General features: G+C 39.1%; 1 protein-coding gene across 1 annotated transcript in view; it reads right to left on the bottom strand.

The window, feature by feature from the left end:
* The window catches only part of ENOX2 (ecto-NOX disulfide-thiol exchanger 2), a 256,343-nt gene that overhangs the window by 38,826 nt on the left and 204,633 nt on the right, over positions 1–12,884 (bottom strand). The window contains exons 6-7 of the mRNA XM_087813666.1: positions 5,239–5,445; positions 1,551–1,784 (exon numbers count right to left, since the gene is read on the bottom strand). Coding sequence (XP_087669792.1) covers positions 1,551–1,784; positions 5,239–5,445 — 441 coding nt within the window. The remainder of the gene's footprint in view (positions 1–1,550; positions 1,785–5,238; positions 5,446–12,884) is intronic.

The following is a 12,884-nucleotide window of genomic DNA, read 5'->3' as shown; positions in this document are numbered from 1 at the left end:
CAATGGGAATACCTCTCGCTGCAATTTGAACCTCTTGCCTCTTGACTTTTTTCAGTGTAGACATATACTGAGGCCAGCCTGCACTTTACAGCAGCTTTTCATTTCACTACTTGCGTATAGTCTTTATGTTAATGCTCACTTTATGCTTGAGATCCGCATGAGCAGCAAATTCATTAAAGAAATCAAATTGACCTGTTTGGTGTATGTGAACAGGTTATTCTTGGACTGGCATCTTACCAATGCTTTCAGCCTTCCCAGTTTTTTAAAAATGTACCATTATTTCTGTGTCTCCATTCTAGACTCTGTTTTCTGCTTTTTTCTTATGGGAAGACAAAGTCAACGCAAACAAAGGATTTCTTAAGTGTGTGAATCCCTTAGGTCAGCGATTTTCAACCTTTTTCACCTCATGGCACACATAAACTAATTACTAAAATTCTGCAGCACACCCAAAAATATATTTTTTGCCAGTCTGACAAAAAATGGTATAATTTTGATTCATTCACACTGGATGGCTATTGTTGTGGTGGCTGTAGTCATTTTTTCATTTGACAGTACAAGGGGAAAGAGGTCAGTGTCCCTGACTAAAGAGTCAGGTATTTGCATGTTTTAAAAATTCTTGTGGCACATTGGTTGAAAATCGCTGCCTTAGGGTATATGGTGCAAACAAGTTTGGTGAATGAGGCCCAGTGAAAGTAGAATTAGCAGCATCTTGCTGAGCCTACAGCAGAAGAAGCAGGGGAAATTCATACCTTTAAACCTGGTTTGGTGTCATCAATAAGATCAATGGGACATCAGCATTCATCTGATAAAATCAACCATACTCACAAATGAAAAGACTGAATTTGAGCTACTAACACAGGAGAGTAGGCAGGGCAATTAATGTTAAATTGACAAAATGGTTCTGAGGGTCAAGCAAGAGAAATAGGAATCAAAACTAAAAGGGAATCAGTCTCATTTAGCAATGTCTAGAAGTTTCCATGGACACTGTGTGAAATAAGTTGACCGTTTTTAGTGATTGAACAAGTCCTCTTTTGTTGGTGGTAGCTAAGTCTTTGAATAATTTAAGAAGAATGTACACTGTGACTAGTCTTGGGTCCTCTGTTTTCTTATCTGTAAAATGGGGATTTTTACCAGGGTTTTCCAGGCTCATATCAAGTTCCATCATTCTAATTTATTCTGATTTAGAATTCAAACTAACTTGTTATCAGTGATGAAAGGGAAGGTGCTTACATGTTCCTAGTCATGGATTACAGCTAAAATCTCTGATGTGGGAAGGGGGAAAACTTGTTTCTTTCTAAAAACTTGATGTGTTGAGAGAAAAATGCCATCCTTTGAGACAGTGAGGAAATAGAGACACAGGTGGGACGGACAGATTTTCTGGCTTCTGAACTACTAGGTACACCTCTCTATCTGTAAGGCTCCAACACAAGAAATGTTAGAATCTATTAGTGGAAAATTCAAAGGATAATTGCAAAAACCACAAATATATTTATTAAATTTCCTCAAAGGAAAGAGTTCTTTTACTCACAAAGCTTTAACCCTTTCTATACCTTTTAGTTTTTCAGCAACAATGCTGCATTCGTGATCTGAATAGTGAACCACTGGGGGTGGGGATGGTGGGCGCAATCTTTCTTCTTCCATCCTTCTTCGGTGGCGCTCCTCCCTTGCCAGCATACGTTGTTTGCATTCCCACTCATACAGGTCATCTCGAGCCTGTGCAAAGTCAACGTGAAGGCGGCCTGTGTCCTTCTTGTCAGTGCTAGAGCCCAGGCGAATGCGGTAACCTAAGTGCACAAGAGGGAGACAGAGGAATACAAGAGCAGCCCAGTGACTGAGCAACTGTAAGGACCTTTCCAAGTTTAGTGCTTCAGATGCGGTTGCAGCAGTTTCAAGTGACCACATAACCCCCAATTCTCTCCCCACTACTAGCAAGGTGAACTATCAAAAGACTTGGATTATAGTCTTATCTCTGATAACGGTTTACTATTCTAGGTGTTGGGTCAGTCTTGTCTGTAGGAGTTCCATACCTCCATCTGCAATCTTACCTCTGGCAGAGGCAGGCTGTCTGGGTAATGGTATCAAGAACGAGTCTTATGATGCCAAAAACACAAATAATAAAAAATCAAATGGGAATACATCACACTCAGAAGAAACAACCAGAAAAAAAAAAGAAAAGACAGCTTACAGAAGGGGAGAAAAATTTTGCAAACCATATATCTGATAAGGGGGTAATATCCAAAATATATAAAGAACTCAATCAACTCAATAACAAGAAAAATCCAATTAGAAAATAAACAGAACTAAATAGACAATTCCTCAAAGAGGGCTTCAAATGGACAACAGTCACATGAAAAGATGCTCAACATCCCTAATCATGAGGGAAATGTAAATCAAAACCACAATGAGATGTCACCTCATACCTGTCAGAATGGCTATAATCAACAAGACAAGTGACAACAGGTATGGTGAGGATGTGGAGAAGAGGGAACCCTTATACATTGTTGGCAGGGATGTAAATTTGTCCAACCACTATGGAAAACAATTTGGAGGTTTCTCCAAAAATTAAAAATAGATCTACCATACTATCCAGTAATTCTACTTCTGGGTACATACCCAAAGGAAATAATGTGATATTTGTTGTCAGAAACAATGCAATCAAGAAGATAGTGGAGCAACATCTGAGGAGATGGGAACCTGTCAACCTAGAATTCTATACCGAGAACATGTCTTTCAAAACGAAAGGTAGAATAAATTCTTTTTGATACAAATGCTGAAATAATTCACCAGAAGCACACTTGCATTATATACATAAAAAAAGGTTAAAGGAAATTCAAGTACAGGAAAAATGGTACCACATGAAAATATGGATCTATACAAAGAAACAAGAAGATATATATAATTGCATTTATATGAAACTCTAGAAAATGCACACTAATCAAACATAAAAAAGGATCAGAGGTTGCCTGGGGAGGGAAATGAAAAGTCAAAGGAGGACAGGATTACAAAAGAGGCATAAAGAAAGCTTTTGGATGAAGTGGACATATTCATTATTTTGATTCTAGTGATGGTTTCACAGCTATATGTATGTATGTGTCAATAATATCAAATTATATTTTTGAAATACATAAAGTTCACTGTATGTCAACTATTATACCTCAATAAAGCTGTCATAAAAAATAATGCCTAGCAACACTAAAAATGCCTCTTTTTTAGAAAGAGGAAGAATCTATACATCTCATAAGCAAACTTTGCTAGGGCCCTTTACAGTTTACAATGTACTTTCACACCCATTCATCTTATTTGATCATCTGAGCCATCAGAAAAATGGAGCTATTATGATTATATTGCCTATTCTACCAGGATCTCGGAGAGGGTCAAATGAGAGGATGATTGGAAAGCTTTGTGTAAACACACGAAAAATACTGTGACGCTAAGATGGTGTCCTGTACACAATGCCAGCTCCCAAAGCTGTTCAAACTCCAATAGAAAAAATGATTATTTCTACATTTGTAGCCCTCCCTTTTCTTCCTAAGTGATTTTTGTTGCGTTTTACCTCATTTAAAAATTATTTATTTATTTATTTATTTTTTACAATGTGGGAGAACTGCCATCCAATTCAGAAGATTTCTAGCATCTGTGAATTTTTATTTCAATGGCAAAATTTAGTTGTTTTCACATCGCTGATTGCAATTCCCTTTCCTTTGGCAGCCTTGGGAATGATACCAGAGAGCTGATTTCAATGACATATAGATGGATGCCTCCTGAGCAGCATGCTGTCTTTTATGTACAACTGTTCAGGGCTTTTCAAAACTTTTAAGTTCTTATTAAAATAGTCTATTGTGGGATGCTCTGTTGTCATTGCCTTTGAATCTTCAGCATTTAGATTTTCTAGCACCTAGAAAATTTAATCAGTTTTCCACATCTGCCTCCTCTTCTCCTTTCCCCTGTTACCAGCCTACTTTTTCAAACCCTGATTACCTTTTCCCTGGGCTATTGCAACAGAAGTCTACTGACCTCCTCTCTTTTTTCTTCTTTCCTCTAATTCATTTTTATACAGAGCTGTCAGATTAATCTTTTAAAAACAATCATATTCCTTGTTCAAAAATTATTTCAACAATTCTCTATTACTTGATGAATAAAGACCCAACGAAGTCATTCAAAGCGTGCTAACAACCGATGATTTTCCCTCCTACTTTCATGTCTACTCAGTACACAAACCACTACTCATTGTTTCCTTGAATGTTCACCAAAACTTACCATCTTTGTACATTTGCTCATGCTACATCTGTGCCTCACTGCTTACATCCAAATGTTTTCTCTTTGACAGAGACTTGGTCCAAATGTTACCTTTCTTGATACTCCCAGTGAGGGGTCAGAAATCTCTCTCTCTCCCCTCCCCCTCCCTCCCTCCCTCCCTCCCTCCCTCCCTCCCTCCCTCCCTCCCTCCCTCCCTCCCTCCCTCCCTCCTTCCCCCCCTTCCTCCAAGTTTGTCTGCTGCCTTGGTCTTTACTGTATCTCAGCAACCCAGTATTCTGCCTAGCAGTTAACAAATATTCATTAACTAACTGACTTCCATAGGTAATTCTGAGTACCTACTTTTGTTCTAGGTCACGTGCTAGATGCTCCGGATTCAAAGTTAAATAAGACACAATCCCTTCCCCTAAGGAGTTCACGCTCTGGCAGGGGACACAGATGTAGAAAGAGGCAGTTCTAGCATGGTGTTATAGGTGTCATGCTAGGAGAAAGCAGTGGGTGCTGTGGAATCACTGAGGAAGGGGTGCCCAAGCCAGCCTGCGGCAGAGTGGGGAGAGGTCAGAGAAAGCTTTCCAGGAGGGGTTATGCTTGAGCTGGAGCTTTAGGGTGTGAAGCTGTATGTACTGTGAGTGGGGGATGGAAAAGGTACTTCTAGTCAGAGGAAAAGGCATAAAACACCATGGCACATTCTTGGAACTAGAATTTAATTTAGTGTTGTTGGGATGTGTGTGTGAGGGGACTGGGAGATAATTCTGAGAGGTAAAACAGGTAATCAAGGCTTTTAGATGCTACAATAAGTAGTCTGGAGCTATCCCATAGAAAACTGGGAATTACTAAATAACTTTAAAGGAAGAAGTTGTATGGTAACATGCATTCTGTTTCTCTGAAGGCAAGAGGGGTACTATTAGTCCCAAAGATGCAAATACATTGATCCCCAATCTGCATTGTGCCTGACAGGCACAATCCTCATGACTAAACACCTACCGGAAAGATAAAGAGCTTTGTCCACCATGTACTCCTCGGCAAAGCGAATGTGACAAAAGTTCTTTTTGCTCTTCCGAATAGCAATGATCTCTCCACACTGTTCAAACACTTCCACGATGATCTGCTCTGTCCCATTTTCAGGCAGGCCACCCACAAACACTGTTTTGCATCCTGGTGGTCGTTCTCGGGTTGCAGGAGGTGGAAGATCTAAATGTAAACGAGAAAACAATTTGAAATTAAATTGTTTGCTTGGGACAGACCTCTTTGAAACCTAACATACCCCAGAGATAGCCTTACTGTCCCTACCAGACTTCTGCCTAACAGTGCCAGAAGCATGTGGCCCCAAGGTGCTCATCTCTGCTCCACAGCAAATTGGTTGCATGAACCTGAAAATCATTTTATTTGATGGTTTGGTGCCTGTAACGGCTACAGGATAAAGGCTCAGACCCGTCTGTCCCATCCAGAGTTCTTTAATTTTGTTTTTTACTTTTGTTGTGACAACCTAGCTATGCTCGACTTTCAGTAATTTTTATTAAGAAGACAGTTATTTGTGGGAAATCACACTTAATTTAAATTCCTGGTTTCAGGGATTCTCAGAACCAGGGCCCCTGAGACAAGGGTTTGTGTAATTCAGTCTGTAGTTACCATATTCTCTCTGTTCATCCTCACTGAAAAAACTCTTTTAGAATTAATTCGACAATGATGGGGTGAACATTTACAAAAATATTTATAGCTCTCAGAATGATTTGATTGACAGTGTCAGCCAGAGTACAAATGATTCTTTTAAGGCTTTTTTTTTTTTTTTTTTTTTTTTAATACCAGTGAGCCCTTCCTCAAATTCCTTGATGGAGAGCTGAGGTTGAGAGCCAACCATGCAGCATTTAGAGGAAACTATGCAAGACAGCAGAGGAAGTAAACTCATCTGGGAAATCATTAACTAAAGTGAGATAAATTTGGCTATAGAGAGACATTAAAAACCTACTTAATGAGATGATGCACCCTCTGCTTTAAAAAAATGGGCTTCCTACTCACTCATCTTACAAATGAAGCCTGTTATATCTGACAGCTCCTTGTTGCTATTTATATGTCTCAAAGCATTTTCCAAGGAAAATCCCACAGTTCACAGCCCCCAAAACAAAGTATGATGGCCAAGGGCTTTTCTAGTGTTGTTTTTGGATCTACGAGGATTTATTTTGTGTAATCTGTTCTCTCCATTCAGCTCTTAACAATAATTCTCCCAGCTCAAGATCTGGAGAGCTCAACAATCAGTGATTACAGCTCACATACAAAAATAAATGAGTCTCACTTGTGGATCAAGTCAAGGCCCCCACCTGGCTCTTACCCAAGTTGGCAAGCGTGTGATTTGGGAGCTGCCTTGGGTATCAGCATCTGTAGCTTCATCACTTTGCTACCGCTGTCTGTCTTAGCAGAGTGGCTCAGAATAATCAGGCTCTCACGATGCTCTCTTTCCCTCTATTTAGTCAATAAAAGGGGAGAGGGATTCAGGGAACTTACAATGTTTCTGTTTTTAAATGTCTGTAATTTTAAGAACTCACTGTATTGGTTTTTTGATCCATATGAGAAATTTAAAGGGAAAAAGAAGATAACCTAGTGAGCAGGAATCTGAAATGTCTTAGTCATGGACACTGGAGAGGTTATAGTTTTAATCAAAAGGGGGAAGATGATGTCCAGAATCTCTTGAGACCTATGCTTCTGAGTTTTTAAATGCGTAGGCCCCACTCTAATTAATCTGATTTAATTAGCCTGGAGTTCAGCCTGTACATTATTTTTTCTAAAGCTTCTCAGGCAAGTCTAATATGTAACTAGGATTAAAACCCATTGACTTGATCTAAACTCATACTACAGAGCAAAAATCTTAGCTGAGTAAGGTTGAATGACTCATTCAAAGTCATCAAGTTAGGTAGAAAGATAAGGAACGTGAACTTGGAGCAGGTAAACCTGGATTTAAACCTTAACTTAATTACCCACTGTCTGCGTGACTGTGGGAGAACCTCTGAGAATCTCACTTTTTATCTCTAAGATAAGGATACTGTCTTCTAATTTATAAGGTTTATTGTGGGGTAATTGATAGTCTCCTGTCTATATTTCATGTGGTGCAATGCTTAGCACTTGATAGGTTCTCAATAAACAGTAGTTATTATAACGTTATTATTATTTACTATTATAGAACCCAGGTTTCCTAATTACCAATCTGGGGCTTTCTAAAACCCTACCACAAGTCTGGAGTAGAGACTTGGACTTCTAAACTGAACTCACAGCTCCTTGCTTTATCCAGATCTTTAGATAAGACTGCGTTTGGGAAGGAATGACTCTTATTGATGGAGGAATCTACAGCTGTGAAGACACATATGGTTTTGACCATGGAACATAACCCAGCCACTAACTATATAGGTAAAGAATTTGCAAGAGCAAATGTATAGTTAGAGCAATGTTTCCAAATCAAAGACTTCAGAATAAAATCCTGTTTCAGGATCCTTCCGAAATTTACTGTGTAAAGGAATTTGATGGTAAAGAATCTTGTTGTGAAGCAAATAATCACCTTTTTATATTACAGAGTTTGCTTCGTTAGGTCTACCTTTAGGTCCATTGAGAGGCTCCCAGGAATGTCTGTTCACTGCTGCAGTTACATGTAACACTGTAAATACAACAGCTCCTTTCCTTGACTACATTGGTGGGATTTAAAAATTCTGTGATGACATCATCACCCATTTAGATGCTTTGATTATTCTGTGCTGACTGTCTGCTAAGTAAAGGAGCATAAAAGCTACTAAAAGTAGTGTCAAGAATGCTGGGGATTTATTTATTGTCATTACGTAAATGTAGAAAGCCTCTTTGCTAACATCTGCTGAGATTTAGGTGTATGCCACCAAGCAAGGCAATAGGCTGCACTATCTTCCTTAATGGATAGTACTTGTTCTTTAATTAACAGCTCAAAGCACTTTGTTGTCTGGGCCTGATTTTCTAATCCTACTGAAATACAGTGATCTGGGCACAGCAACGATAACTCCATAGGAGAGCAAATTCAAAGTGCTAAGCTATGAATCAGGTAATGTGCTAAGTAAGCTCTTGTAAGACCTCAATCACCACTCTGGATGGAAAAGAAAACTTCTGCGTAAAAAGAGTCAAGATAGTTGCAATTATAATTACAACTAAGCACTCACTCTTGGGAGCTGTGTTGGGGCAATCAGCACTAAGATCAGAGTCACTGCTGATATTTGAGGCAGGAAGCAGCATAGAGGACCTACAAACCACTTGTATCTTGCTTTTCAAAGGAGCATCACAGATCACTCAACTGGTTTGCCAGAATTTACCTACTGCAAATCTTTGAGTAGATTTTATTAGATAGCCCCAAATCGAAGGCCCCCTAGACAATCAGCAGGGGTAAGATATATTTTAATGTAATCCCAGCTGACTGGAAATAATCAGAAGGTTGGCAAGTCTTTATTAATTCTCAATTTACCCACTTCCTCAAATTTTCTTTATAGAACCCATTTCTAGGAACGAAAATGAATGAGGTAGGCGTGTCTTGAGATGGTAAAATGAAAATAATTGCTCTTTCCTGGCTCCTGGGTGCTTCCCCACGTGCCTGGACACAGATAGATGATATTCCACCATTTATTCCACATTTACTGTTATTTCAAAGTTGTTTCAAAATGCCACCTATCCATACAGAAGGGCTATCAACTGGAGTAAAAAAATCTTGGCAAAACTGAGTTCTCTGGAGAGACACTGCTACCCTCTTTTACCACCAGATGAGAACTGCTAATCGAGAATGCAGTAAATTTCGGATAGCCACCCTATGGGGGGAAAAAAGAAACCGTGTTCCAGAAAGCTTGCTTTTGCTATATCTCTGACTCCTGGAAATCAGGGGATTCTGCTTCTAGAATAATGGGCTACTCACTCACCATTTATCTTTAGAAGATTTATGCACATTCAGCTCCAGTTTGACCCATTGCATTTTTACACCAGAACTGATTTTGCGTAGTCTAGATCAAAGGCTTAAGTCACCCAAGATCTCATGGCTATTTAGTGGTGTATATCTGGGATATGAGGGCAGGACTGTGTCACTCGAGGGCTTGGACACTTAACCATTACACCATACTGCCCACTGCACTGAAGGAATAAAGCTCTGTGTGGCATCTAAAATTTCCCCTTGCTTTTCCTCATACGTTTTGTGGGGTTTTTGCCTAGATGAATAATTATTGTGGTAGCTACATTTTTAATGTTAAGAATCATATTTTTAGATCTGGATGAAACCTTGGCGATGTCTAGGTTAATCAAACTCAGTATCCTCACATCACAGACAAGGAAACTTAGATCCAGAGAGGTTGTGTGACTAGCCCAAGATTTGGTGACAGAGCTGGGAGTAGAACGCAATTCTCTTGAATTTTTATCTGGTAGTTTGTCCACTATTATATAATACCATTTTTGCACAGTGGATGTATATTCACCTAGAAAAGTCTAGTGGTCAGTTGGCTATATGTGTCTGAAGCTCAGAAGAGAAATATGGACTGAAAATATAGGTTTGGAAATTGTCAGCACGTGGGGTAATTATTCCAGGCTATCTTGGTTCTCTTTCTAGACATCTGACCTCTCTTTTTGTACCCATCTATCCATCCATCTAACCATCCATCACTCTAGATATATTTTTTGAATATCTACTATATGTCAGATACTTTTCTAACTGCTAGGAATACATTGGAAAAAAAAGAAACAAATCCCTACCTTTGTGGGGTTTACATTCTATAAATTATATAGTCCGTTAAAAGATAATGTGTTATGTAAAAAATAGAGAGGGTAGGTAGGATTGGGAGTGTGGTAGAGAGGGCTGCATTTTTAAATAGGTTGTCAGGGTCACTGACAAATGAGACATTTGAACAAATACTTGAAGAACATGATTGAGTTAGCCATGTAGCTATTCAGGGGAAGAGTATTCCAGGTAGAGGGAAAAGCCAGTTCAAAGGCCCTGTAATGGAAGATTGCCTGGTGTGTTCATGGAATAACATGGAGGTCAATATAACTGTAATTGTGAGTGAAAGGCAGGATAGTAGTGGGAGACAAAGTCAAAGAGACAATATGAGAGAGGGAGGAAAGATCATAAAAGGCCTTTTAATGCACTAAATTGACTTTGGCTTTATTATGAGTAATAGGGAGCCATTAAAGGGTTTTGAGTAGAGGGACATGATCTGGCTCAGGCTTTTAAAAGGACTACTCTGCCTGCTCTCTTGAGAATAGGCTATGAGGAGCAAGAGTGAAAGAAAAAAACAATTTAGGAGGCTATTGCAATAGTTCAGAAAATGTATAGTTGTGAATATAACCTGCATCATAGTAGTGGCTATCATGAGGATAGTAGAATTCTAGATTTATCTATGTATATTAGAGGGTAGACCTGATAGAATTTTCTAACAGATTAAACACAGAGTGTGAGGGAAATAAAGTAGGTAAAGATGACCTTTAAGTTTTAACCTGAGCCACTGAATGGATGGAGCTGCTACTACTATCTGAGATGGAGAAGGGTACTAGTGGAAAAGGTTTGAGGGCAAAGAGTAGTAGTTTTGTTTTGAACATATTAAGTTGAGATGTCTATTTGACATCTAAGTGGAGATAACAGGTAGGCCGCTGAATATAAATTTGGGGTTCAGAGGCAAGGTCTGAGCTAAAAATATATTTTAGGGTCACTGGCATATAGATAGTTTTGCAGCCATGAGATTGGATGAGATCTTCAACGGTATGAGTGTAGCCAGAGTACAGGTCCAAGTACTGAGCCATGCGGCTCTCCAATGACAAGAAGTCAAGGAGAACAGGAGGGTATAACCAAAGGAGACTGCGAAAGACAAACCAGTGCGGTGGGAGGAAAACCAGTAGTGTTTCTGGAAGCCAAGTGAAGAAAGTATATCAATGAGTAAGGAGTAATCAACTGTATCATATATCGTTATTAGGTCAATTAAGAAGAGAACTGAGAATTAACCACTGGCTTTAGTATTGTAAGGTCACTAGTGTCTTTAAACAAAGGATATTTTGATAGAGGGGTGGGGCAAAAGCATAAATGAAAAAGATTTAAGAGAAGAGAAAAAATGGAAAGATTAAGTCTCTTGAGGATTTTTGCTGCTAAGCGGTGTACATAAATGCAAACTATTTTTGCTCTTTTAAATTTCGAAATGTTGGAACTCCTCAGGGTGCTCTGCTTGGTTGTGTTCCATTCTTAATCTATATAATCTCTCTGGTGGTCTCATTCATTCTTACATCTTCAAATGACCCAATGTTTCAAAAAAGATGAAGGGGTCATTATACTAAATATAGCAGAGAGATAAAATCATTTAAGGACTAAAAAGTATCCATTGGATTTAGCACCCAATATCTAAATGGAAATGCATTAGAGTGATGAATCATTAACTACTGTTTTATTTTCAGTACCTTTTACATGAAAGTGTTCCAGGAGAGGGTAGACTCGGAGTTGGGCTGGAGAGGTATGTGAGACCAGGAAGCAGTTGAACTTAACTAAAGTATGGGGAAGTGGCAAGTAGAAATGATGGATTGAAGATAGTCACATGAAGCAGATCAGTGAGAGGCTTTTGGAGTGAATTTATGGTTACTGGGAACCCCAGGACTTTTAGGGTTCTGTATATGTGACAACGAAATGTCAGGTGGGAGAGAGGGGAAGGAATTGATGCTAAAGATACTTTCTAATGAAGCAACAAGACAGAAGCAGATTAAATGGGTTCATAAACAGCCCCTAAATCACATGACCTTATTGCTGAGAGGCCACTGAGTACAAGAGAATATACCAGAGACAGGCAGGGTTAAGCACCGGGGTTTATATCAGACAGGGTTGGTGGGCTCTGGAGAAGATAAGGGATCCAGTCATACCAAATCCCTGCTTTTTCTGTCTCAACTGCTGTTCCCATCTCACCTTGCTTGACAAAGTCTTAGGCCTGTTAACAAAAGTGGCACTTTTGCCATGGTTTTAGCAGAGAACTAAGGGAGGCCTCTGCATTAGTATTTTCCCCACTCAAACTGAGCGCCCTCTTAAATAAAATTCAAGTCCTAAAAAGGAAATAGAATACCAGTTTACTTTAAGCTGAGTCAGGAGTGTTATTTTTTGAATTCATTTTCAAAGCCAGTTTCCTTCCCAGAAGCCACCACTTTATTGGTACTAATTACCCTGTCAGCATCCTTAAAACAAACCTAAAGAACTAAAGGATTGAGTTGTGGAGGTAAATGCTCCCTTGCACTCTGTGGCCCTTCCAACTCAGAACTGAGAGGGCATGGCTGTAGGTGAGAAAATATAAATGCTTTTGAGAGATGTCTGTTTCCTTTACTAGAGACTATTAAAAATTAGAGCCTCCTTAAGCAATATATTTCTACATTCATTTAAAGACTAGTCAACAATGAGGTCTATGTGTTATACACAAGGTATCTGAACTATTCTTTCGAAATTCAGGAACTGAACATACCGCAAAGTCATTCCTTGCACCCAACGTAGAAATTACAGGTTATGAGCCATCCTGTTAGATTAGACTTGATTAAGACTATGAAAGCCTAGTGTAGGCTGATAATGTGATAAATGAATGATTAAGCCAGCAGGATTCTACTTTTATACAAGCAGGAGGTTTTAACACTGCAAT

The sequence above is a fragment of the Miniopterus natalensis genome, chromosome X (assembly GCF_054644295.1).
Source record: "Miniopterus natalensis isolate mMinNat1 chromosome X, mMinNat1.hap1, whole genome shotgun sequence".
NCBI lineage: Eukaryota > Metazoa > Chordata > Mammalia > Chiroptera > Miniopteridae > Miniopterus > Miniopterus natalensis.
This window is presented reverse-complemented; position numbering and strand designations above follow the sequence as displayed.